Below are 25,854 nucleotides of genomic sequence, written 5' to 3' on the forward strand. Positions count from 1 at the left end.
TATCAAAGACAGCTGTATTTCTCACTGAATGCAACTGCTACAAGCTGCATCTCTTCTCCAGGCTTCACCAAAGCACCTTCTGATGTATGGTCAGCCAGGTGATGCTTCTCACAAATACAGCAGCATCCTGTGGGCAGTTAGCACAGCAGCTGGGAAAAAATCTTTTATTGGCAGCCATCCACTTTTCCCTGACTTACGCTCATTGTTTTGAAGCCAGTGGAAAAATGGTGAGCGATGGGGTTGGGGTGTGCTCAGCAGATTTCCTTAACATTCCCGGACATCCTGAAGATGAGGGAAGGTCAGCTGTGCTGCAGCATGCCATGGATTCCAGGATCCAACCTGACAGCCTTATCTCAATAACCCAGCAATCACAGGTGTTACTGGGACAAGTTTTCCATGTGCTAGCCCTGCAGGATGTCCTGGAGACACTGTGCCAGGTTGGCAGGCAGTGGACCAGGTAGGCCCTGTGTTGCAGGAGGGCTGGAGCAGGTGGGGTCCCAGCACCCGTACCCAAAGCCCTGGACAGCACGGATGTTAAAAGGAGGCTTCCTGTCAGAAAAGGTCCTGAGAAATGAAACCTGGAGCCTGTCAAGTGTCACCAACAGCAGTCTGAGTGAAACCAGCTGGGAAGAAGAGCAGCATCATAGTGGGCTGAGGGAGATGGATCAGATTCAGTTTACAAACGCAACCCTTTAAGCACAGCCTCTTTTTTTTTAGCTTTTTAAAACAAAGCACTTTCCTCTACACAACTGAAGATATGAAGTGAAATCCTGACATCTCCCCTGTTTAGCTCAGTGATATTATTTTGATGGTAGAAAGGGCAAAACTAACCAAAACAGAGATGGTATCCTGCAGGATGATCTTGCAGATTCCAACAATCCATTTGGAAAATGAGAGTTCATCTTCTCATTCAATATTAAAGGAGATTAAAATCAGAGCCAAGACATTAAGGCTACCTGGAGCCCTCAAGTCTAGCTCTGCCTAGAAAGAGGACCAGAAACTGAACAAAGTGGAAAAACAGGGAAGTGTCCTATTTTGGTGACAAATGAGTTCCCAAACACTTCAAGCATCCTACATGGAATACTCAGTTGCAGACAAAGCTGTCAGCAACAGATCCTATCCTGCTACGAGCACATCTAGGGACTACCCATTTCACCCCACTGCGATGCAATTGTCCAACAAACAGGAACAAAAAATAGGCAAATCATTTCTAATTAAGTTTCTATTTCCTCTCTTTCCTAAGGGAAATCATCTTCTCACAGCTGTTCCTTGCTTCATATCATCAGATGGTTTTCCAGATGACTTAATAGGCCTTCTCATATCTTATTTTAAAGGTGTGAGAAGCAGGCATTTGATAACACCTCGCTGATAGAACTGAACATCTCTAATTTTCAGTCACTTTCATGGGGCAGGTGGGCCAGATCTGGAACCCGCACCATACACCAGGAAGAAAAGAAACTCTGGAAATACCCATGATAAACTGAAATTGGATTTACAGTATCCACGCCTTCTTCCTGGAAACATGCTGTTAATTCATTCTCACAGCCATTCACTGTCAGTCACTTGCTTGGGCAAGTCTTTTAGATCTGCCAGACAGCGTATACCTTTGTAGGTCTCGCAGTTAACCTACGGATGAATGTGCAGCTTTGTGGCTTCTGGGATTTGCTTCTCCATTTTCCATTTGCCAACCAGAAGCAGCAGCAGCAGACGTGGCCTTGTTATTCCAGTCATGTTGCTGCTGTTCCTTTCTCTCCTCCTCGTCACTCATCCTAAGGCGAAGCACTTTGGTTTGTTTGTTTTCCTTTAAGTCACACTGACTGAGATAACTCCACTGGTGCGCTCTGGGGCAGCTCCCCACACCTCTGGGAGCCACAGAACAAAACAAGGGAAGCCATGAGGAATTGAAATCGGTTTAGTTTAAGGCAAAGAAAATCTTGCCCCTCAACAACTTCTGCCATTTGAAGTGAGGTCCCTGCCTGCCAGGCCTGCAGTGCCCATGCAATTACACACACTGGCCACTGGTAGCCGACACAGTTTTTGTTTCCATAGTGAGTGGGAGAGATGTGGGTCAGCTCCTGTGCTGTGGTGAGCTCCACACCTGTGGGGCTGAGCTGTGGAGCCCCATGCAGCCAGCCGGTGCTGCAGGGAGGAGGGCAGAAGGAAATGGTGGTGGCTCAGCAGCCAGCAGCAAGGTGAGCAATGGGGGGTGACAAAGACAGCTCCCTTTTGGCACCTGTGAGTCTTCAGATCATCTCAGTAGTACACCCAAACCCAGATTTTGTCCTCTAGGGCTGCACCTCTGCAGTAGGCCCCGCCGCACAGGAAGCCCTGGTGCTGACAGAGAGGCACTTTGTTCATTGTTTCCCCAAATGAGAGCAAAAGAAGAGCAAGGGGCTGATGTAAGCAAGCAAGCATGCTGCTAGAGATCTGCTTTTAAGCATCGAGGGCTCTGCCTACACCATCGAACAGAAAGGGATTGTGTGTCTCAACAAAGTTGAAATTAATCTTCCAAACAAAGTCAGCTTTCTTCAAACAGCCACCCCACCAGCCCTTTGCAATGCCCCTCGCCCCAGCCATGCTGCCTAGCCATTCCCAAGTCAGAGAGCTGTTGCCTGGACCTGGGACACAGAATCCCTTTTCCCATACATGCCTAGATACAATCACTGAGCTCGATTTAATGTAAGTGGGAGGTGGGAAAGAGAAAAAGAGCCAAAGGGCCGGGCAAGGGGACTATACTGGGCTCTGTGTAGGCATGGGATGGGCAGGAGGACACCTCCACAGCACAGGGGCTCCAGTTCCACTGCTTCATCAGAATGCAAATGACCCATGGTGTACAACAGCTGGTGCAGAAAGGAGAAGGGACTTTCTTAAACTGACCTCAATTTGGCTTGTAGACATAAAGCAGAGCAGAGTCATAATTAGAGACCCCTTCCACACTTTCACACAGAGCACGACCCTTTGTTTCGTGAAATGTCGTCAGAGCAAAAATATTCTTCTATCCCCAGTAAAAATAATACAGATAATGAAAATGGAATCATTTCAAATAACTCCTTGACTGGTGTGTTGTGGAGGGCATCCATAAAGTTACTCACCCGGGAGAACAATGGGAGAATAATTGGAGTTATCATCACCCAGTCAGGTCGTAATCGACCGAACTCTGAAGTCAGCATGCACCCAGCCCTTCCACGGGCACTCTGCAAGCAGCTCGAGTTTTGAATTTCTCATACCCAGAAGTCTCCCAGGGTCAGCAGTGGCATGGGGTTTTTCTTTAGTTTTTTTTCTTTCTTAACTATTTCCATTGTTAAGTTCTCACATAGCCCTGGCTAACAGAACCTGACCATTTGGGCCAAATTTAAGTTGGCAAATTCTCTTTAGGTAGTAATTCATATTCAGTACTTTCCAGATAATCCGACCAAAGCTCTGTTTGTCAGTGTAGCAACATGCACAGACCCGGCCTTGCAAATGGCAGGTTACCTTGCCTCTTGGCTGGTGGTGTTGAAGAACACAACGCCTGGGTCTGAGTGCACCAAACTGATTTCTCTGAGCAAAGTCTACTACGTTTCTCCTTTGGGTTGGTAAACCACTAGGCTTGGGGGGATGGAACTGCATTTGTATCTCAGGCACTTCTTCATATACACATGCAGGAACTGGGTGAATGCATGCTTGTGCTGACTGTAAATGTAAACAACTGCTGACTTTGACACTAAAACAAATCTGGCTGCTTTAGAGTGCAGTATATAAGCATTTAAGGAGTAAAGTCATGTAGATTCTTCCTTTTAGCTGATAAGTCTGGGAGCCAACAGGTAGATGTTTAACACTTATCTCGTCATGCACCTTTCCTGCCTTCAGACTGTTTAATATGAGCACTTGAAGAAGCAAAAGAGCATCTGTAAATCATCTGCCAGCAGGAAGGAAGAGCCGGGCAGCCACAGGAAGCCTAAACCACACTTCTGGCATCCTCAGCATGAGCCGAGCCAGAAAAAAGGCTGAGGAGGAGGGAACATGGACGTAGCTGGGCAAAAATTCTCTGCAAGGAGCATTTGGGGCCAAGGAGCTGGGAGCTCTGCTGCAGGACCATGGGCGCATCCCAGCAGCCCCTTTGGAAAAGCACTTGTGTGCTTCCTCATAGACACAGGGACTCTGCACACAGGGCGAGACTGAAGGTAAAAATAAAGGGGGGTTGTTCTCTTCATGACGTGCCAACAACCCATGGCACCCTGCATCAGGTGTGAAGCAGGGAGAAGGCAGCAGAAGAGATGCCTGGAGCTCCCAGGCTGTGCCTTGGCCACAGCAGCAGCAGCACAGCCGTGGCACAGCCTGCATGGCCACCTTGTGTCCCAGGTGAGCCCAGGCCCATGGCCCAGCTGCCAGTACCAAGGGCTGGGTGTGCCTGTACCATGCTGCGACTGCAGGATTCTCTCTGCATCCAAAACCTAGAACTGGGAGAGAAATTTGGTCTGTGGCTGAAACAATCAGTTTCACAATGGAAACAGCCTATTGTAACGACCATGTAATTCAAGTCATCGCCCGGGAAAAAGCAAAGCAAACCATGCAAGCTCCTATTCAAGAGAGCCTGAGAGTTTGTCATGCAGTGGTGGCTTTATACAGAAATCAGCACTCAGGCTTTTCTTTCCTGTGCTGAATTCCCATTTGGCAGCACCTACCTGGTGACTTGTGTTCGTGTGCCAAAGTCCAGGGACCTCATTGACTGCAGCACTTCAATACAGCCCATGTACTGTGGAGAACAAAGAGAGATGGAGAGAAAGGATGGCTACGTTAATACCTGCTGAACAGCTGAGAGGTCACAGGGGAAAGCAAGTGTGATTTCAGCCCACTGAATTTATGCAGAACTACAATCTGCAAGGAAAATCAAATCAGCCATTCTAAAGCAACTTCCTAAATAGATCGAGATTCACTGAGAAGTGTACAGAACAGCAAGGAAGATACCAGCAACTTCAACAGCACAGCAAAAAAAAAAAAAAGAGACGAACACTCTGGGGACACAAAATCCAATCCTTCCTCTTTCCCAATTCATCTCATTGTCACTGATGAACTTCTTGTGCCACTGAGCTGGGAGGAACGCGTTGATGCCGCAGCGAAATTCCTCCATGTGCAGAGGACATCTGCAGGACCGCTGTGCTCAGGGCCCTTTGGAGCAGTGGGATGCATTGCCGGGCATGAGGAGAACCAGCAGCCCCGTGCTGCTGCAGGTCTGATGACAAATAACCAACCTCTGCAGAAGATGGAGGAGGCAGACTTGCAATTCAAGCTCTTAGCAACAGCTCTTTAAGAGCCTGCACCACAAACTGACTGCTTGAAATTAGAGGCCGAGTCTCACCTTTCTGTTGTATGGGGCACAGCTGAGGGCTTTTCCTGTACTTATTTGGGATTTGCTTAGGACAAATTTTCAGAAACATCAGGACTGGGATGACCTGCGACCATACAGAACCCCCTGACACTTTGCGCAAACCTAGGCAACATTTTCCTCTCAGTGAAGTGCACCAGGGTAACTGTAGCCACCGAGTTTACTTCTCCCCAAAACATTTTACTCATTCCTTTATCATTTCTGCTGATAGCCATGCCTCTGCTGTTCAAGTGCAGGTCTGTGTTTCCCGCCTGGCATCCCCTCTTTGACACTGCAGTTGTCACCTGGGAACGGAGCATCCTACAACAGCCCGGCCTCACCGAGCCCTCCCACACAGAGTCACGGCCTCTGGGATCCATCACAGGGAGCCCCGGGCAGGGCCTGCATGCCCTGTCCTCTTGTTTTGCACGGACAGATAAGCACCGTGTGCAGAGAAAGGCACCGGCCTGTCTGTGAATGGATTCTCCTACAGTGCTCAGAGGCGGGGAACGCAGGTGTCTGCTCCAGCTTTAGAGACCAGGAATGACTGTGTTAAAAAGAGAACGTGTGTGCGCGGTCAAGCAGGGATTCCACAACAATGGTATTATATCCCTGTTTTGGTTTCTTTCCAAATAGCAATGCAACCCTTGGGAGAACTCCAGAATTAGGTCAGAGCCCTGGAAGGACATCAATAAGAATCTGAAGGGTTTGCAGAACTGCTTCCCTAATGAACATTTAATGACTTTGTAAAGGACTCCGAGAGCTATCTGACTTGTTAAAGATATTCCTGCTTAACGGGAGCAAAGCAAACGTGGAAGATACGCCTCAAGCCTCGGCTCATAGCACGGCAGAGACCTCCGGTCCTACAGGATAAGGTCAAGCATCCTGTGAGCTGCTGGCGGGGTGCCCCTCGATCCTTGAGAACAGCGAGATTTAGAGGAGGAGGTGAGTCATGCGCTGATAAGCGAGTCCCCGCTGCATCCTGAGCAGATGCGTGGGAAGCTGCTCCAAGCAAAGATGAAAAATCAATATTAGGTTTTTGCATAAGTGACCCTGAGTGAAGCTGAACTTATCAATGATTCACAAAAGGCCTTTTTTTTTTTTTTTTTTTGCCCCGTCTTCCTTTCTTTAAAAGCCTGAGTAAGGAAGTGCATTAACACGGCACCTCACTGCATCCCTCTTTACTTGATCTGAATGAGCGCGGTCAGTAAGACTGAACCCCCACATCCCTGGGCAGAGGGAAGCAGTGGGGCTGGGAAGGAGGACATCGAGGTAACGGAGCTGGGAAGAAGCCCAGGGAGCACTGAGAAGGGACAAACAAAAAAGAGAAAACAAAAGATATCTCCAAGGAAGAAAAAAAGGAGCAAAAATTACACAAGGATGATGAACCCCTCCATAGGAGAAAATGCCAATGCAAAACAGAGCCAGCTGCTAACGACCTGGCCTCACTAACGAGGGTGGCTGCTGAACCCACAGATGCCTTGCCGAGCTCCGGTAGCATCGATCCATGCCAAACTGTGCCCCCATCTCCCTGCTCCGTCCCACAGCATCCAAAGGGGAGGGAGATCTGGGGATGGATTCTGCCTCCCCGCGCTGCCGGGGCTGGGAGAGAAGGCCGCTTACTGAAGACGCACATCTTTTCACATCTCTCTGCAAGAGATGATGGAGAGTGACTGCAGACAGGATGAGGGACTGCGTGGGAGGAGATGTGAATGCACCCGGCAGGGCTCGCGTGAATAAGCTTTTGAGGCACCCTCTAACACAGCCCCACGTCTCATTGCATTCCTTCCCACAACGCAGTGAGTGGCTCCAGCCTCAATGACAGCCAGTGATTCACCAGCAGCAGCGATACAGCTCGCGGAGCTCCTCATTAAACAACACAGCCGCAGCCCCGCGATTTGACTGATTAGTTAACAGGCATTAATTGACGTGCAATGCCAAGGGCAGCTCCTACAGAACCCGCAGCCATCGAACAGAGAATCCAGGTGGCAGGATTTGCTAGCAGAGGCAACGCTGCCACTACACGGCCTCTAACCGGAGGCGTGTTAGATGCTGCTCGGATTCCCTAAAAACATCACAGCTACCCGGGCAAAAAAGAAATAAAAACATAAAAAAAACACGAGCAGCAGCACTGTGTGCAAATGAGGGTGGCAGGAATCCTCCCCCCATCCAAGCGCTTATTTTCCCAGCACCTGCTCTAACAAGGCGCTTTTGAAGTAAGGGGAAAAGATTTCTCAGCCTCCCACCTCTCTTTCCTCCGGGGCTGCCAGGTGGGGAGTGGGGAGCTCTCCTTTGATTGCAGTGAATAACACCTCGATGGATGGGGCCGGGAGGGGAGAGCAGCGCTAGCACGCAGCAGCCGTGAGCACGTGGCACCCACACACCACGGCAGGGCCTGAGAGCACAGGGACCCTGGCAGAGTGGCCTGGAAAGCAGCCTGGCTTTTGCTAAATAGAACATTTCCAGGGAGGGTTTGACCCTTTCATTTGTGAGTTTTCAATTTTTAATGCCCCATCCCTGGAGGCATTCAAGGCCAGGCTGGATGTGGGTCCGGGCAGCCTGGTCTGGTGGTTGGCGACCCTGCACACAGCAGGGGGGTTGGAACTGGGTGAGCATTGTGGTCCCTTTCAACCCAGCCCATTCTGTCATTAAATAAATGTTGAGAAAGAAAAAAAAAAAAAAAAACAGGGAAAAGTTCCTAAGTTTATGTATGTATGTATATATATACAGGCATATGTATACAAACACATTCCCAGTGAGTGCATACACACAAACATATACACATACACACTTTCCCTTTCTTTTCAGTCACGATCTGAAAAGCCCATCCCACACCACTGCACCAGGACAAGGGCTGTGGCAGATCTGGTTCAAAGAGAGCCCCACACAGCACCTGCAGCTGTAGCACACGTGAGAGGCCCACAGAGAACCATTACCCTGAGGCAGAGGCGGTGACAGCTGTGGGATGAGGGCTGCCCAGCACCCCCAGCACTGCTCACCCCTCGCAGCTGCGGCTCTGCAGCCACAAACCACCAGAGCTGATCTCCTTCCTGCCAGAGAAGTGCAAGAACAGCTGGGCCCCCACGCTGCTCTTAAAGATAACGGTACAGGGATAAGCTGTGTCCTGACCCCTGCTTCAGTATTGCTATTTGGGTTCTTTGGTGTTCACACGGGCAGGCTGGGGGTGCAGGCAGGTAGGGGGCTCAGCATCCTGCACAGCCCAGGTGAAGTGAGACACACGTGAGACACGTGGGCCCCCCAGCTGCTGCGCACAGCTGCAGTCACAGCACGGGGCACACAAGGAATCCCATCGCCAGCACCTCTTGAAGCAACACCAGAAAGACAGTTTCTGCCTCCTTCCAATTTACGGGCAACCACTTTTGATGTAAAGCTTTTTATCACTTCAGCAGTTACTGTCCTTCTGAAATATCTGGTCAAAAAGCCACCGGGTTTGGACACAGCACTCTGGGATGTGTCTCAGCAATGCTCCTGCAGCCACTCTGGGGCTCCTACAGCAGCAGAGCTGCAGGATGACATCCCCCTGTTGTGCTGGGAGGCCCCTAACAGTCACCCCTTCAAAGACATTTCCCTGTGAAACAGCCTGACCTCTGCAGCAGGAAAACGCCCTCGAACAGCAACGTGGGGAGCAGCAGAAGGGGACAGCCCCTCCACCACTTCTCCGGACCTTCCCGTCATGCTGGGCTTTGGTTTTGCTTCTCCTTCTCCTTTCTGGTCAGCGCGGCTCCCAGCAGGTAACACCTCGCTGCCTCTGCCCACGGGCCCATACAGGACCTGGGAAATCCCCCTGTCGGGGCATCCGCAGCCCTGCAGGGACCTCAGAGCCTTGGGTGTGACTGGCAGCATACAACAGGCAGGTGCCACAGGCCATGCACCATGACACCGCAACACCAGCACGCCGCCCACCAGCACTGGGAGCCCCAGCAGGCACTGTGCTGTCATGCTGCGTACCACCTGTGTGCCCATTAACCCAGTCAGCCACCGCTGGTGCCGATATACCAAGTGCCCATGTCAGCACTGGGCCTTACAGGAGGCCAAGCACAAGAGGACAGGCATGAGGGCAGCTCAGAGAACCCCACCCAGTACAAGCTCCCTCCTGCTGCTGCCTTTAACAAGACAAATGCAGATGGCTGCACTCTGATTTCCTTTTTCACAGCTGATGACCTGACTGATGACTATCTGACAGCCCCCACAGCCAAAGACCTGACCCACAGTAGCTGGCCTGCTTGGGAAGGGTGGGCACAGCCACGGCCCTGTTTTGTTCTTCTCCCCGCTGACGTGCAGGGTCAGAGGTTCAGAGCATGGAGGAGGAAGCAACAGCCATTAGCTTTCCAACTCACGAGGTCTGGGCACAAAAGTAAAACATCCAGAGAGGAAAAATGGAAACCAGGAAAGCTCCTGACTGTGACATGGGTGGAAGATGCAAAGCCCTGAGCCCAGGGACTCACCCAGAAGCATGGTCCCCTCAGCCAGCAACTGCTGACAGCAGCCAGCACCAACAGTGACGGCACAGTGTGAGAAACACCCGGAGCAGCTGTGGTTGGGTGTCCTCTGGAGGAACAGGCAGTGCTCTCTGTGCCCAGAGCAGTGGGTGCAGCCTGGCAGCACAAGTGGAGGGCAGCCTCGGCACCCTGCACCATGCAGAAAGGGCCGCAGGGCCGGTGCTGGGCCCAGCACTGACAGGTGTCACAGTGTGAGCCAGCACCTGCCTGGCACCGGAGCTGCTGGGAGGGACGGGACCTTGCCATAGTCCTTCCCCTCCAACACACATTTCAGAGTGACCTCATTTGCAGCGCAGCTCAGCTGTGCTCCTCCAAGAGCGTAAGGACAGACTCTACGGAAACTGACGTTGTCCACCTCTGGGGATAGCTGTGCTCCTTTTAACTCCCTCGGGCCCCCAGCGCAGCCCTACATCCGTCATTAAACAGCAGCTACACGGGGCAAGTCGGTGACCAGGGGCTGCAGAGGTGGCAGTGCAGGCTGCAGCCCCCTGTGCCGGCTGTGCCAGCGCCCGGCCCCCACACTCAGTACTCACCCGCACACTGTAGGTCGTGCCCGGCTCCTCCGCGCTCTCCCCGCTGGTCACGAGGCTCCCTCCCAGTCTGCTCACCGCCTCCGCCGCTCCCCGCCCGGTGCAGCCGCCCGCGGGCCTTGGGGTCAGGTGTGGCCCCTCCGGGCCGGGCTGAGGGTAGGAGGCCGAGAGGCAGCCGAGCTCAGGCGAGGAAGGACCGCCGGGGACGGCGACGCACTCAGTCAGTTTGGTCCTCGGCACCTCCTTGCTCCCCAGGCAGAAGCCCTTCAGGCTGGGCAGAGCGGAGGGGTTGGCGAGTTTAATGTTGGCCACGCGCGGGATCAGCGCGCACAGCGTGGTGCAGGCGTCCTGCGGGCCCAGCGGGACGTCCTCTGCCAGCAGGTTGGGTGCTGAAGGGTGGGAGGAGGAGGAGGAACCTTTGATGTTTTGCGGCCCTTCGTCCAGAGAGGTTACGGAGTCGTTCCTGAAGCGGCTGTATTTGGCCCTGTGCAGCATCCCCGGGTGTCGGAGCAGCCCCACGTACAGGACGTGTGCACCGAGGCTCTGCGGGCCGCGCTCTCATAGCCCTGGCAGTTCAGAAACCGGAGCCTGGGGCACAAATCGCCTCGGTGGATAAATCGGATGGAAAGCGGGCAAGTCAGACGACGTTAAAAACAGAAACCTGACCGAGATTTCTGCCGATTCCCTCCCGAGCGGCGTATATTCCTCGATGCGGGAGGCTTCCAGCCGCACGACCGGCCGGCATCCTCCGTGCAGTCCCCCGAGCGGCAGCAGCCCACGCCCAGGAGCGCCACCCGAGCCCGTGTCCCCCCCGGGGCCGCGCACCGGGCGCTCACGGCCGGGATGTCACCGCCGCGCTCGCGGCCGCAGCGACAGCCGGAGCGCGTTCCGCGCAGAGCAGAGCAGAGCAGAGCAGAGCAGAGCAGAGCAGGCGAGCCTCGCGCTCAGCCGCACCTCCAGAGCATCCCGAGCCCCGCCAGGTGCGCGGCTCTCGGCGCCTTCATCCTCAGCTGTCCCCGCGGGGAAGCAGCGGCCCCGCGCCGCACGGTTCCTGCCCGCACACGCGTAAGTCAGAGCCCTCCCAGCCCGCAGCAGCTCTCAGCCTCGGGCTCGCCAATTCGCGCTCCAAAATCCTTCAGCGCCGGACAGCCGCGGGCTCGGCGCAGCCCCGTGCATGCCGTACCGTCGGTGCGCGGGGCAGCAGCGCCCGAGCCGCTCCCGCCACGCCGAGCCCCGGGCGCCGCCGCCGCTTTTATGAATGAAGTTTTTTTTTTTTTTTGTGAATGAGCCTCGGCGCGTGCAGGCGGGCAGCGCCGTGAATGGCGCTCGGCGGGCGGCCGCGGCCCGGCGGCCCCCGGGGTGCTCCCGGCAGCCAATCGCCGCCCGCCGCCGGCTCACGCGCCCTCAGCGCGCGAGTGCGGGAGGGCGCGGGGGGGGGGGGGGGAGCGCGGCGGGGCCGCGCATCTCCTGCGGCGCGCGGAGCGGTCCCGTTGCGCCGCTCCGTGCGCGGTTCGCAGCCGCGGGGCTCGGGGCGGTGACGCCTTCGGGAACGGCGCTGCACCTGCAGCCCTGACGTGCGGGCTGAGGGCCTCCGGACGGTGCCGCCCCGAGAGAGGGGCGAAAGGACGCGCCTTCTGGCGTAGGGCGGGAGGGGACATTTGGAAGGAGAAGGGAATAACAGGACAGCCCCTCCATCACCGATAGCCCCAGAGCCGTAGCCCAGGCACTGCGCGGCCCCCGCAGAGCTCTCGGGGCCCCCGCTGCAGGCAGCGGCGTGGCGGCGCGGGAGGTGAGGGCGGGTGGGGGCTTTGCAGGGGGGGCCGTGCTGGAAAAAGCGCTGCTTACAGCAGTAGGACGCACATACAGGCATGAGAACAGAACCAGCAAAGAGCGGCATTGTCCGAGGAACATTAGCCAGGGAGGGGGTGGAGGGAGAAAAGAAAAATGCCTTTGTCGATTAAAAAGCTTCTTCTCAGGGCTACAAACAAGATTTCTGCTCAAGATGCTGGGAATCCGAACCTCCAACCGCCCCAAGAACAAAGCGCCTTTAAGCACCGGCACAACCGAGCCTCCAGAAACCGGGCCTCCGCCTGCTGTGAGGCCCACACGAAGCCCACGGGCGCCGCTCACGCTTGGTCTGACTGCCCGCAGTGCTCAGGGCCTCCAGGTGCCTGCAGCCTTCTGACCTCCTCCCACGGTGCTGCCCCGCGTGGGAGCTGCCCCACACCCGCTCTCATGGGGCTTGGAGGCAGCAGCTCGGTGCTGCTTCTGAGCCGGGCCCGCACAGCAGAGCTCTGCTCCTCCCTCAGAACATATGGAGCAAACGGAGGATTCCCCCCACCCCGTATAAATAGCAGCGGCGGCGTTAATTCATGCAGGCGTGCACCGAGCTCACACTGCACACATCCCCCTTGACACGCACGGCTGCAGGCAGAAAGGAGCCCAGCACTGCTTACAGCTGGGTGCAGGAAGCTGCAGGCAGCCCCACGGTGCCCTGCAGGCAGCGGCCACGGCCTGGCTCCAGGAGGGAGCAAAGGCAAAGCTCAGCTGAGCCCAAAACAGCCTCAAGCTCCATCCCTGCACAATTCCCCTCCCTACAAACAGGTTTCAGCAGCACAGAACTACAGCCAGCTTGAAAGGAAGTTGGAAATGATCACGCTTTTATAGCATCAGGGGGCTCGGAATCTGCGTGCTGGCATGCAGGGAACATCAGCTCCTGTCACGTAGCTTAGAAGTGTCTTTCCAGAGGGCAATGCACTGGCACACATTTGGAAGGAACCAACAGCAGCACCCCTGGGCCATCCCGTGCTGCCCGTCTCACAGAGCCCCCAGGCACAGTGCTGCCATAGTGAATCCAAAGGGAATCTGTGACACAGGAACAGTTTTATTGCCTTTTCCTGTTAGCGTGCTCCATCCGTCCACCATCAGCAGCACTCCTCTGTGAGCTCAGCCCAGTTCTCCTCAGCCACAGCTTCACCTCACCACCTCCAGGTGCCCTCGTGGTGAAGGGGCAGCGACCCCTCAGCTTCAGCTGGAAGAGCCACGCTGGAGCTGACACTGCAAACCACAGCCCTCTCTGTGCCCCCATCCATCCCCACAACATGAAGGGCAACGGTGGCTGCATGCTGTGCGGTTTGGGTTGGATTCTTTTCACCCATCCCTGATGGAGACCCATCGGCATAAATGGCTGAGAGCTCCCATTGCTGCACATACATTTGCACTTAAGGCCTTCAGTGCATCGCCGACACACTTTTTCTTGCAGTGGTTGCTCTGCTCTATGCACAGCCATGCAAAGTGCAGTCCCCACTGTGGTGTCATTAAACATAACTCTCAAGAGAAGCTGCTGAACATTTCTTAAACGGGGACAAACAGGGAAACAAGTGTAGGGCTTGATGGTGATTAATCTTGTTATCTCCATAGCACAAGTTACACAGGTTTCCAAAACCTGTCTGGGGTTGAGAAGATGCATGCAGAACTCAGGTTTGAGGAGTGGTCCTGAGAGCAGCACTGCTTGCTGTCTAATGTTTGTCACAGCAGCACTTTCAAGAGAGGACGACTGCAGAAGCAGAACTGAAAGAGGAGGCGAAGGGACGGAAATAGAAAACTCAAAATTACAGGATGAAGCCGTGTCCTTTCTGAATTGCTACAAATATTCTCACCCGTAGGAGTTGCAAAACCAGCTAATGACACACTGTGAGTAGCGGAAGCGTGAGCAGTGCCAGTGAGTCACTGCAGAGCAGGGGGACAAGGTGCTCCAACACCCTGCTGCTTCCCAAGGTAACGCAGCACACGGAGAGAGCAGCACAGGGAAGGCGACTCCGGTTCTCAGAACGCAAGAAATCCTGATCCTGGGGGGTGGCTGTGGTTACTCCTCTCAAGTAGAATGTTACTTTCACCACAGTATCCTGGACCGATGTCAGCCTGAGGATCTCTGCAGGACAGCAGGTTCTTCTGTATTTCATTTCTGTGGTAGGGGCGCAGGATGCTGTGTGTGACAGAACAGAACTGAGCGCCGTGCTGTGGGAAACGCCCCGCTCCCCTGAGCGCACAGAGCCGGGGGCCAGAGCTCCTGCTCAGCTGCCCCATCCGGCCCCAGCCTGACCTCACGAGTTGCAAACACACACACGTCACCCAAAGCCATCAATTTCTACAATCATTTTTATTAGTTATGGAAGAATCCCCACTAGTATTTACATAGTGCAAAAAAGCTGTTATTACTCCAAAAAGTACGGTAGACAGAACAATTATCCTTCATACAGCAAAAAAAGAAATGGAACAAACCCCTTCATATTGTATTTCATAATTTCTCTACTGCTTTAACCTAAGTATTACCATAAATCTTTTAAGACATTAAAGATTAAACAGCTTTCCTAATTAGACTATTTAAAAAGTAAAATATATGAACTATTGATGAACGTTGAGAAGGTGGGCTGTGCCAACTGGGTTTCTATTTTCACCGTTACCATTCAGTGGAGTGGAAGTTTGGGGTTGAACATTCTTTCGTTTCCTTACGTGGGCAGGGTGGGGCAGAGCCCTCTCATGCGTTTTTATGGCTTTGCATCTGCTGGTTTTTGTTTCATCAACACATCGCCACGTCTCCTCCCGACATGGCTGACACCGAAACCAACGCGGTGGTTCCATTAGTTGGCACAACTTCACACAAAATACTTAGTGACAGTCTCAGCAAACAGCAGCTTCTCAAACAGTAATACTTTATACAAATGTGTGTAAGGTAACGTTATTAAATGTAAGCTCGTGTTAAAGGACCAGACAGAACCACGCTGTGTAAGCTCCCTCCCACCCAAATGAGCATAAGGACACCTCTTACCTTTACCATAAGAATACCAACAAGTGCATCTTTGAACATTTTCTATAATTAATCTTTCAAACACAGGTCAATACCCTCAGTCACTGTTCAGCTCCAATTGTACAAACACCTGCACGCAGCCTGAGCAGAAGTCAGTCAGACTCCAGGCAGTGGCAGCAGTGCTCTTCAGTGCGTGCTGACAGGATCAGGTCCCGAACCTCTGTCATTTTCACTTGGCCCAACTAAGGGCAAAAGCTCTTCAGTATTTTTTCCCTTTCACATATTTGCGATCCACATTTTATGTCAAGAGATACTTTTAGTATTTATATAAATAGGTTGCGTACGTAGCCATCTCTATCAGCTTTAAAGATCCCTACCCCTACCACAGATACGTTACTTTTGATTTTACCAGATAAATTAAGTGGTGAAATCATCTCTATAAAGAATGCCTTAAGAAAAGTAGATTCATTTTCTGAATAATCATTTTCACAACAAAAATATCTATACACCTATAACTACAGAAACACCTTCTCTTGGGAACCATAACAGCCTGTATAATAAACTGTGTACTCATATACCAAATAGAAATTCAGCTACTTAAAAAAAAGGTCATGGTACTGTAAAACATTTTTATGCTTTTTTCCCCCCCCTCCCATTCTGATGATAATAAAAATCAAAGTTACCACAGTGAGATACTCTTCTCAAGTGCTTCAGGTGGTAAGGAACTTCCCTAAACTTAGATGCAAATGGATCACTCCCAGAGGAACTGCAGTTTCACTCCCTATTATTGCTCATTCCTGGCTTATCAAAAAGGAAGCACTAGGACCAGTTTCCTTTGCACCTTTCGTTTGCTCCTCCAAGAGTGATCTGCCACACTGACAGAGACTAGTTCCTTATTTGCTGGCAAGTTGAGAAATATTAGAAGTGCTATGTCACCTTCAAGAACTATTAAATCTGTAGCAAAATTGCAGTTAAGTAGTGGGCTGAATATTACAAGTTTTTTTTTAATATATATATAAATGTCAAAAAACCTTAAAATGACAATCCAAGTTCAAAAAGACATACAAAAAGATGCATTTGATGCTAATACTTCAAGATCAAAAGTCATTTGAATCACTGGCACTGAAAAAAGCAAATGGAAAAGTTACAAACATCTTTTTTTCCTCTTCTGATGTTCTGTTTTGCCCTCAGTGCACACACTGATCCCAGCTGACGCTGAGACGTGCCTACACATCCAAGGGCAAGTTTTGCTTGTCAGCAGTTCAAACACCTATCATTTCCTAAAGCAAAAACTCTTTGCAAACACACAGACAGAAGTCTGCCATACAGAGAGTGAAAAGTTTAACATTCAGGAGGCGTCAATCCTCAGTCTTTGTTTTCCTACAAAATGCCTCTTCTAGTATCTAGGAAGATTACATTAAGGAACTAAGAACACGACAGAACAGCCAGTTGTCCAAGCAGCTCTCTACACTGCTTATGTACATAGCATTTGCTATGCCAGTATCTATCAAAGGTTTATTTACAGAACACACAGATTCTATTATTCTCATTAGCATTCAAAAACCCAGGGGCAGACCATTTCTAAACCCAGAGTCTTATTTTCCCAGTGCAACTCAAGATGCCAGCACTACTACTACTATAAGCGCTGGTCCCATATTAATGAGTGTGGACTGAACACCCAACTAAGCCAACTAGTTTTGTGTTTTTCTTTCAGCTAATCCAGAGGGATTTTTTAATGCATTTTGATACAAGTGATAAAGAAAAATAAAGTGGAATTAAAGTGTATTCACGTGAGTTACTCTTTGGCTACTCTTGTAGTGAAGCTCCTGCTGCTGGCAGTTTCAGTACACCTCTTGCCAATTTAAGACAAAGATGGAAAACATTCCTTGCGTGCAAGGTTTGAGCATACTCCAATCTGAAATGAAGTCATCATCAGTTAACAAATTTCACAGAAAATCTCTACATACGTGTGGTTCAAGGTGAGGGGGTGCTTCTTTCTTGTACCTCAGAGCCACTGAAACACCTCCCCAGACTGCAGAGCACTTCCCCCTTTCCTGGGATAACTACTTTCTTTTCTACTCTAGAGGTCAACACCTAAGGCTGCCACAAATGAGAACAGTCAGAAGGAGGTCACATTTGGAGTACAAACTGTGAAGACCATCCTGAATTCAACAAGAAGGTGGCCAGGATCAAAGCATGCAGATGAACTTATCAGTAAACTGAGCCACTGCATCATTTGCACTCACTGTTAAATAATTATTCTTCCTTTCTGTAATGTTACATAGATTACAGTAGGCAAAAAGAGCTTTCCTGAGGTAAGTCAGAGGAGAAAAAGGAAGTCATCAGTTTACTGAAAGCCCTGGATAGGGATATTACAATTAGTGATCCACTCTATGGTTTGGCAGACAGCAACTGCAGAGAGCATGGGCAATTCTCCTTTCCTGTTCTTATGCAATATTGCCAATTTGTAACTAAAATAATAATAAATACAGTAGTTATATCCCTCTACCTTAAAGTTCTTCTGAAATCCAAAGTTGGTATAGCTTATCGTAATCATTTCATCTATCAGCAGCTTTTTAATGATGCTTTCACCAAGGCCAACAAAGAACTTGCATTTATGTCAGCATAGGAACCATGTATAGATTTCCTCTATTTACTTTCGTAAAGACTACAGATGGGTTTTTTCCAGCTTTTTTTTTTTTTTTGAAAACAATCACCCAAATCTTGCTTCTATTTCTAGACAGAAAAAAATCACAGCCAAATACACTGACACACCTGGCATAACACCAGTGAGAAGCACTGGCAACTTGTCAGCCTTAAAATGCATGTTATCTCATTGAGAATGAGCTAAATGGTCACATAAAAGAACTCTGCTTAAAATTGGTCAGTTGTAAGAAGTTTCCTTTTACAAGACATCAAATGATTACTTACCAAAAGATTTTCCACACTGTTTCTACTCTGGGAAATAGATAGTGATTAAAACCTAAGCTCATTTTTAAATCAAACAAGTAACAGACAGCTACAAAAATATCGTGAATTAAATAAGCATTAAATGTTTAACAGTGCAAAATGTTGAGATGAAGCATACGGAATAATGGCTGCAACTTTTACAACAGTTAGTTTTAATATAATTTCTAAAAAGTTCCTGAGTTCCTGCTGATTTTTACGGCATGTAGATGGAATCTGTATGTTCCTTATTCAAAGAACCACAGATGGTGGGCTTATGCTGAATGTTACTTGCATGCTTATCATTTGTCCATTCCTCACTATCAACAGCTGGATCAACCTGCTCAGAAGTCTCTATTTCTTCCTCCTCGCTTTGTTCTGCATTGTCTTCTTCAGCACCACTAAGGGTCTTCCCAAGCTGGAGAGTCTCCATAGTTCTCTGAGTCTCTGAAACCCAAGATTCAATTCTGCTATTAAGCTGAACCTCTACAGAAATTGGTTCATGGGCATAATCCTCATCATCTTCCTCATCTTCTTCATCCTCCTCTTCTAGCATTCCTGGTACAAGAGTACTGGTGGTACTGATCATGGAGGAATTCAGAATATCTCTGCAGCTTCCATCCAGTGATCCTGTCTCCGTACTCTGCTGTGAGGCCCATTCCAGATTGTCATCTGGTTTCACCTCTTCTTTCTCACCTGGTGTGGCTTTTCCATGATTTGTTGCTGAGGTAGTGCTGGTTGCAGCCAGTGGTGGCTGTTTATGAAGGGTAGATTTTGCAATTTGACCGTTGCCAGCTTTTTCTGGTACTGCAGTCTGGGATGAGGATTCTCTCTCGTTTTCAGAGGTTTCTAACCCATCTGATGTCTCTACCATATTTCTCCAGTTCGTTTCTACAAGTTTCAAAAGAAATTTGTGTAGGAAACAGATTAATTTTTTTGGTATAAAATTATTTCTTCCAAACATCCTGTAACTATTTAAATAGCAATTGGAAGCCATCATTTTAAATATTATTCTACATTTTCTACAAAAATTTTAACTAGAAAATCAATTGTGTATTTGGTACAGTTTTACTACTAGGCTTTTCTTTGTGAGTTCAGTAAAACTTGAAAACCTACCTCCACCAATGCAAGGTAGGTAATTGTAACACTTAGGAAGAGCGGAACTTAGTTATTATTTTCTGTATTGTTCAGGAAAAGTCACTTACAAAATGAACCAATTTCAGTATTATCCCTGACAGCTGAGGACTGCTAATGAAGAAGTGCTGTATTCTTAGCTATGTTTTCCACTAAGTAGCATTAGTAATTTCCAGCTTCTGGTTACAGAAGTAATTTTTTTGAACACTTACCATATTCTTTCTCATTCACTTCAGATATGGGTTCAGAAATAACACTACAGAATGAGATAGCACTTGCTGCAGAGGGATTACGAGAATGACCCATGTGATGGGGTGCCTTCTTGACATTCTTTAGAGCCTCTTCTGCCTGTTCCTGTTCCATTGCAGCAACCATATCTCTGTACGCTTTCCTGGCCTCTTCAGTCAGTGATACCAGCTTATTAAATAAATCCTAAGTATGAAGACAGGGTGGATTTTTGTTTACTTTTTCCCCTTTAAATAAATCAAATTTCTACTTTTAATCAACAGTATGCCACATTACAAAGCTTAAGCCTACTAACGCCAAACACCTTCACTTTAATCAAGAACTAGCTCTGCGTTAAATATAAACACCATTGCCCATTTACAAGGCTTTAAGATGTTCTCACTTGAAAGTACCGTTTCTTTACAATCTTAAGCCTTCCAGAGAAATTCACGTGGTCTAAGTCTACAGGAAACCTATAGAGGCGTCATGGAAGAAGTGTTTCAATACACTGGCCTTTCAGATATGAGACAAAAAGCTGAGCTTCAAAGATCAGAACTTAAAACAGATCAGGTTAAAGCCATTATCAAACATGTCTGATGTGCTGCTCTCTGTGCTAAAATAATTCTCAACTATAAAGAACATAACTGTTGACTTCAGCCATATACTAAGTGAATTACTCACCTCAGCACCTGAGTAGTTGAAGATACCCACTACACTAACAGGAACCAGCTTGTTCACACAACGACCCAGAGCTTTACGTCCAAGAGCAAAGACAAATGGAATTTCTTGTTCCCGTGCCATAGCTATTACATTATACAGAGCTTCATCCAATCCACCTTGAAGAAAGAAATTTAACAAATATCTAGTCAAAAGTCACAGCATGAGGACACATTCCGCTTCCCAACTTTAACTGAAATTAGCCAGTAAGACTTCGAGAAACGCTACCATGAACTACTATGTACTACAGGATAACAAGCTGTAATTTGAGTGCAGCCAATGAACATACATCGAGATGCTTCTGTTCAGTGATCATCTTTATTCTCTATTAGCCCTACACACACATTAAGAAATTGTTACAGCTCTTACTGAACAGAGCTTTGCTCTTTTGATGTCTCAGAAAGCTTTTATTTGTTTTTCTGGTAGGGACAAAAATGTGTTGGTTGGCTAAAATATTTCCTTTTGAGCAATACATGTTCCTCTTAAGTAATCCTCCTTAAAAGGACCCAGAGCTCAAGATTTTAAGTACATCACAGACACACTAGAGTAAAGTTGAAGTCTACTGTACGCATTATTCGTTCATCTTCAGCTATTTCACTCCTCATGGAGAAGATTCTTCCAAAACAGAAGATTAAGAGAATGAAATATAGACTGGCAATTGCACAATTGACTCTGAAGTGTTACATCATGGCACAGCAACTGAAAAGGGGTACTAACCTTGCTAATCAGTGCTACACAGTGGCACAAGAAAACCATAAATAAAATGAGTTAAAGTTATCTCTTGTTTCTATAATTTATACCTTTTGACTGGATTTTTTCACAGTTGGGAGATATAATTACACACTTGATCTTGTTTAGTTTCATATGCTTAGTAACCTCACGCAATCCCATCACAAGTCTTCTCCTTGCTTTAGCTCTCATGGGATCTTTTTGATAAATTCGTTCCTGGAAGCTGACAAGCTCTTGCAATAACAGGGTCACACATTCATCAATTTCTTTACTCAGAACTTGGTTACAGTACCTGTCAATTCAAAAGGCATCAAATATTAGCAGAGCACATACTCAGTTTCCACTGAGTCTTCCTTACTAAAGAACTGTATTACTTAAAGATATCTGAAGAAAAAAATAAAGAAGCTACTTGAAGTTGTTAAAAGGGACTGGAAAAAAAAAGACTACATAAGCAAAGCTTAAGTATCATGAAAAATAGTTATTTTTCTAGTAACACCCCTTGCCTCAAAAGGCTGAGCAAAAGGATTATTTAAAAGCGCATAGAAATACTCCAGGAAGTGCCACAATTACTCTTTTCCTTAATTGATCTTAGAAATACATACAAAGTTAGTAAATAACATAAGAGCAAATACTGTAATATTTTCAACATATGTAAATATTCTCTCTTTTCCATCCACAAAGCATACCCAGTCCTCCTTTAAAAATTTCTCAAGATTACTTTCAGCTAGTTTTTGTTCCAGCAAAGAAAATCCATGTGTATATACATACAAAATATATATATACACACACACAGACACTTACACACAAACATGTATTTAAACACATCAAAATACATATGTAGCTATCCATCTACAGGAAGACAGTAGTAAGAAAATACTTGCACAGGCTTGTACTGACTAAAGACTAGTTTATGTTTATTCACTAGATCTATCCACATTTAAAAACGAAGGGGACACAAAGTGCAAAACTTGAATTCAATAATGCAGAGCTCTTACTCTCTGAATCTCTTGCTGTGAATTTTGGTTATTGCAGAAGATGCCATTGGACTACCTATTCCAGAACTAGCAGGTGAGCCTTGGGACACTGGGGTCATGCAGTATGGAGAATTCTGACTTGCTGGTGAAAGTGAAGTATCACTGGGCATACTTAGCCCCGTTTCTGAAAGACAGTTTTGAAATATTATGAAGTACAAAGACATTTTCATGTAGAAGAAACAGCATTACAATTCTTATGTGTCTCTCTCACTTTCTCCAAATTAGACTCTGAAAACACTGAACAGTATTTTCCCTGGAAGAGTAATTGTTATGAGGCAACATGAAATAAGTACACATCAGACACTCAGCATCAGTTCTGAAACAGTACACTGGAGTCTTGGTAGACACCCTCCCTTCCATCGCCAAAAGGTCCTCACATCAAGAACACAGTTCAGAGCATTCCAGCTGCTTACAACTATTGCTGCAAACTGACAGTCCAGACACTACAGTTTATTGACAAATGTTTTCAGTGCATTTGAAAACTAATTTTTTTTAAACTTCCACATCTGGATTACTTCTAGTTTGCAAACAAACAAAACAATGCAATCAACATAGCATCCATTTATCAATTAATCCCACAGGTTTCAAATATCCACTCTAGATAAATGAGTGAGGATTGTATGGAGGTTGTGTACCTAAAACATATACTGCACTGAGTCTTCCACAACCGAGGAAGAAATAAGACATCTCAGAAAAAGAGAAGATCTATGAAAACTAGAAACTAATGCTAGAAAAAAAAAAAACCAAGATAACACCAATAGACTGTGTTGAATAAAAAGAGAACATCAAGTAGGTTAGTCATGGTGCAGGGGGGGAACGCAGGAGGGGAAGGAAGAGAAACTGACCTTCTTGAGAGGCCAGCTCCTGAGACTGATCAGTAGGCAGGCTTATATGAACTTGTTTCTGCTCATCAGATCCCAAAAGGCTATGATCTACTGATAATCGGCCTTTCTTCTCTTCTCTCTCTTTCAAAATGATCTAGGAACAAAACCAACAACATCTAGAAGTGATGACCTTTAAAGAACAGCAGTCATTTGACTGACCAAAGCACAAAATAATCAACGCGTTTCAAACTTTCCCACTCATACCAGCATAAACAAACGTGAAATCATTTTAGTTCTCTCATGGATCACAAACAGTATATTATTCTAGCATTTTACAGGCTGTATACTCCATACTCTCATACTTCGACATAAGCAGTGCTTTCAACAATTTTAATCATTAAATACTTATACAGCTTCTTTCTAGGTACATGATACTAAGAACTCATTCCCATTTTTGGGGAGACATCTTATGCAAGAATAAGAAATGTCTTTAAGAAGCACTACTGTAACAGATAGAATCCTCTCTTTTACATAAAAAGAAGTGCAAAGATAATAATGGCAGCATATCGATGGTGCTTATGACAAATAATAAGATAAAGGCCTTAATAACAGATGTTTGAAAACATTTCTGGACAGGTATCTGTGATTTACTTGAATGTGAAGTTCACAGCTAAGTCAGGACAGAAGAAGAAGAAAAAGATTGTCAGAGAGAAGGAAAAAAAACAGAAACCCATAAGCAACTTAACCACAGCCAACCTCTGAACATAACACAGCTTTATCAGATTCTAGCTACTCATGTTATAAGGTGATCTTGATAAAGACCCTGTAGTACAACAAGCAGCTTTTTCATTTCTTGTTCTTTTTCTTATTGTCTTTCATTTTAGGGCTAGTTTGTGTTATTTTACCTTTCAGTTTCAGCATATACTTCATTCTCCCTACATGCACCTATTTTGCATGCACACATACACAGAAAAACAGTTAGTTCTACATTCACTCAAAAAACATGTTTTGCTTCACATTATATACCCATTGCTAAAAAAAAGCAGGGAGATTTAGTTCTGCATACTACACTACACAGTAGGATTCAGCAACATAGAAACTATGCAAGTGTTTCCATATGTTATAATGCTTATAGTTTAAAAAAAAAATCCTTGAAATCTCTATTGAGAGAAGTTTGCATGCCCTCAACTAGCTCCAGGGCTAGAAAAGTTACATACAATACATGCCTAAGACAAGGCATCAGTGTAACAAGAACCACAGAGAAGGTCATGATTCTTTACCCTACAGTGAGTCCTTACCCTATACTAGTTCTTGGGTAAGAAAATAACAATTGTTACTTTTAGAGTGTGAATGTGAATCAGAACACTCTATGGCTGATCATTTACCTTTTTAAGTGCAGTAGGGCGTTTCAGTTTTGAAATCTCTCTCTCTTTTCCTCTTTTCACTTTTGGAGCAGTTGAATCCAAAGGATTAAGGCAACCCATAGATGGCTGCCCCTTTGTTAAAGACTTTCTGTTGGCAGACTCTTTGGTATGAAAGGGAGCAGCACTGCCAACTAAATACGAGAAAGATGTTAGTTTCAATAGAAGACATGTCAGCTTTCTTTCAACATTACATTCAGAATTTCCACTGATGACTTCTTAAAGTACATTTTCCTTCCTTGGAAAAAAGCAGTTCATAATGACAGGAAAATTACATCATCTGATATTGTCACTTCCAAATGGTTTTAAGCTTTCTTTAATTTAGCCTTATGTTTTTGGAAGTTATGGATTCCAGGAAAATAACTACTTGATAACACTGACAATGGATCTCTCAAATGACTACACGTAACATCACAGTAGTAAGATAAATTGCAACTATTTATCCGAACAGTGGGTTTTTCTTCTGCTGTCAGAGATTTAGTTAGCTGAAGGATAAAACAGATGAGAGCACAGCATGTAATTAAGTATTTTCTGTTTCTCACGGAATAAAATAAATATAGTCTCAAATGAAAATGTCAACCATTCTTTGTTGAGCTGTTTGATATAACTTTACCAACTTTAATGTTTGAACACAGATGAAACTCAAAGCAGGTAAATGAAGTGACACATGGTAACTGTGCACAACAATGGACTCTAGGATTATATACTACTGCTCAGGAATGAGATTCAGGGGTTACAATAAACGACTATGAAAAATGTCAGTTCTGTGCTCAGCAGAAAGTATAGAAAAAGCTATTTTTGTGGTAAGTATTGACAGGAAAAGCATACTTAGGAGAACAATCACATTTCAAACTTACATTGTCACAAAATGCATTTTGTGATAGAAATACCTGTGTATGAAAGAGGTCTGGTGTTGGTGATCTGACGAGCTTTCATTGCTTGCTGCTGCTTTTCAAGAGCTGCTAGCATGTCCCCTAGATCTAACTGAACTGGAGTCTTGCTCTTCTTTCCAGCAGCTTTTGATAAAGCCTCCTGTAGGATGAACATCACATGCTGATAAATAAACAGCACCTGGAAAACTGTCTTTGAAAAGAGATTCTTGCTTTTATAGGAGGCAGCTGCTAAAAGATACTCCTATCATCTGCAAGGCGGGGGAGAAGGGCAGAAAACTACATACCTGGAGTTTTTTCTGTTCCATGCTTATCTCTGAATACTCCTGAGCTGTTGCGAGTGCTGCTGCCAAGGCCTTCTTCTTCTGACTTTTCGCACGCTTTGGTACAGAAGTTGTAATGGGAATTGGAGTCTGGACTATATTGATCGGAGAATTCTCTGGTAAGTCATCTAACTGGAGAGTTAAAACAGTGCATACAACACAATTAAAGACCTTTCTCTTAAAGACCACAGAAAGCATTAATATGCTAGAAGCCAAATGAGTCATTACTTTAGTCAGCAGTAGGACCCAACAGTAAAGTACACCTAGATAACCCAAGTAAGGTAAGAAAATAATAGATTTCAGATATTTATTTTCAATATGAAAAATGCTATATTTTTTCTAATTATCTTCAGGGTGCTTTCCAGCCTGATTGCTAAGTGAGGGTGATTTTTTTTTCCCCCCACTCAAAA

The 25,854-nt window shown here is 47.0% G+C and overlaps 3 protein-coding genes across 10 annotated transcripts in view; 1 reads left to right on the forward strand and 2 right to left on the reverse strand.

Moving 5' to 3' along the window:
* SHC4 (SHC adaptor protein 4) overlaps positions 1-11,715 on the reverse strand; it is a 26,717-nt gene extending 15,002 nt beyond the window's left edge. For 2 of the 3 annotated variants that reach the window (XM_004943807.5, XM_424123.8), the window contains exons 1-2: positions 10,398-11,619; positions 4,665-4,735 (exon numbers count right to left, since the gene is read on the reverse strand). In XM_004943807.5, coding sequence (XP_004943864.4) covers positions 4,665-4,735; positions 10,398-10,889 — 563 coding nt within the window. In that variant the 5' untranslated portion in view covers positions 10,890-11,619. Of the gene's footprint in view, positions 1-4,664; positions 4,736-10,397 lie in introns of all 3 variants that reach the window. The other variant, XM_046899140.1, reaches the window with a different exon arrangement.
* Positions 11,104-17,940, forward strand: LOC124417112 (proline-rich protein 2-like). Its single transcript, XM_046899143.1, has 2 exons — positions 11,104-11,459; positions 12,371-17,940. The coding sequence occupies exons 1-2, from the start codon at positions 11,104-11,106 to the stop codon at positions 12,807-12,809; spliced, it is 795 nt and encodes a 264-aa protein (XP_046755099.1). The 3' UTR covers positions 12,810-17,940.
* SECISBP2L (SECIS binding protein 2 like) overlaps positions 14,535-25,854 on the reverse strand; it is a 25,546-nt gene continuing 14,226 nt past the window's right edge. For 5 of the 6 annotated variants that reach the window (XM_046899037.1, XM_046899038.1, XM_046899036.1 and 2 more), the window contains exons 10-18: positions 25,409-25,576; positions 25,122-25,263; positions 24,196-24,365; positions 22,832-22,964; positions 21,948-22,110; positions 21,024-21,244; positions 20,188-20,342; positions 19,494-19,713; positions 14,535-19,038 (exon numbers count right to left, since the gene is read on the reverse strand). In XM_046899037.1, coding sequence (XP_046754993.1) covers positions 18,365-19,038; positions 19,494-19,713; positions 20,188-20,342; positions 21,024-21,244; positions 21,948-22,110; positions 22,832-22,964; positions 24,196-24,365; positions 25,122-25,263; positions 25,409-25,576 — 2,046 coding nt within the window. In that variant the 3' untranslated portion in view covers positions 14,535-18,364. The remainder of the gene's footprint in view (positions 19,039-19,493; positions 19,714-20,187; positions 20,343-21,023; positions 21,245-21,947; positions 22,111-22,831; positions 22,965-24,195; positions 24,366-25,121; positions 25,264-25,408; positions 25,577-25,854) is intronic. The other variant, NM_001395915.1, reaches the window with a different exon arrangement.

This window comes from Gallus gallus, chromosome 10 (genome assembly GCF_016699485.2).
Source record: "Gallus gallus isolate bGalGal1 chromosome 10, bGalGal1.mat.broiler.GRCg7b, whole genome shotgun sequence".
Classification (NCBI taxonomy): Eukaryota; Metazoa; Chordata; class Aves; order Galliformes; family Phasianidae; genus Gallus; species Gallus gallus.

Excerpts from the sequence above, each read along its gene's own strand:
- LOC124417112 (XM_046899143.1), top strand. The coding sequence starts at position 11,104 with ATGCGGGAGGCTTCCAGCCGCACGACCGGCCGGCATCCTCCGTGCAGT. Across the intron at positions 11,460-12,370 it reads CGGTTCCTGCCCGCACACGC|GGCTACAAACAAGATTTCTG; the intron begins GTAAGTCAGAGC and ends GCTTCTTCTCAG.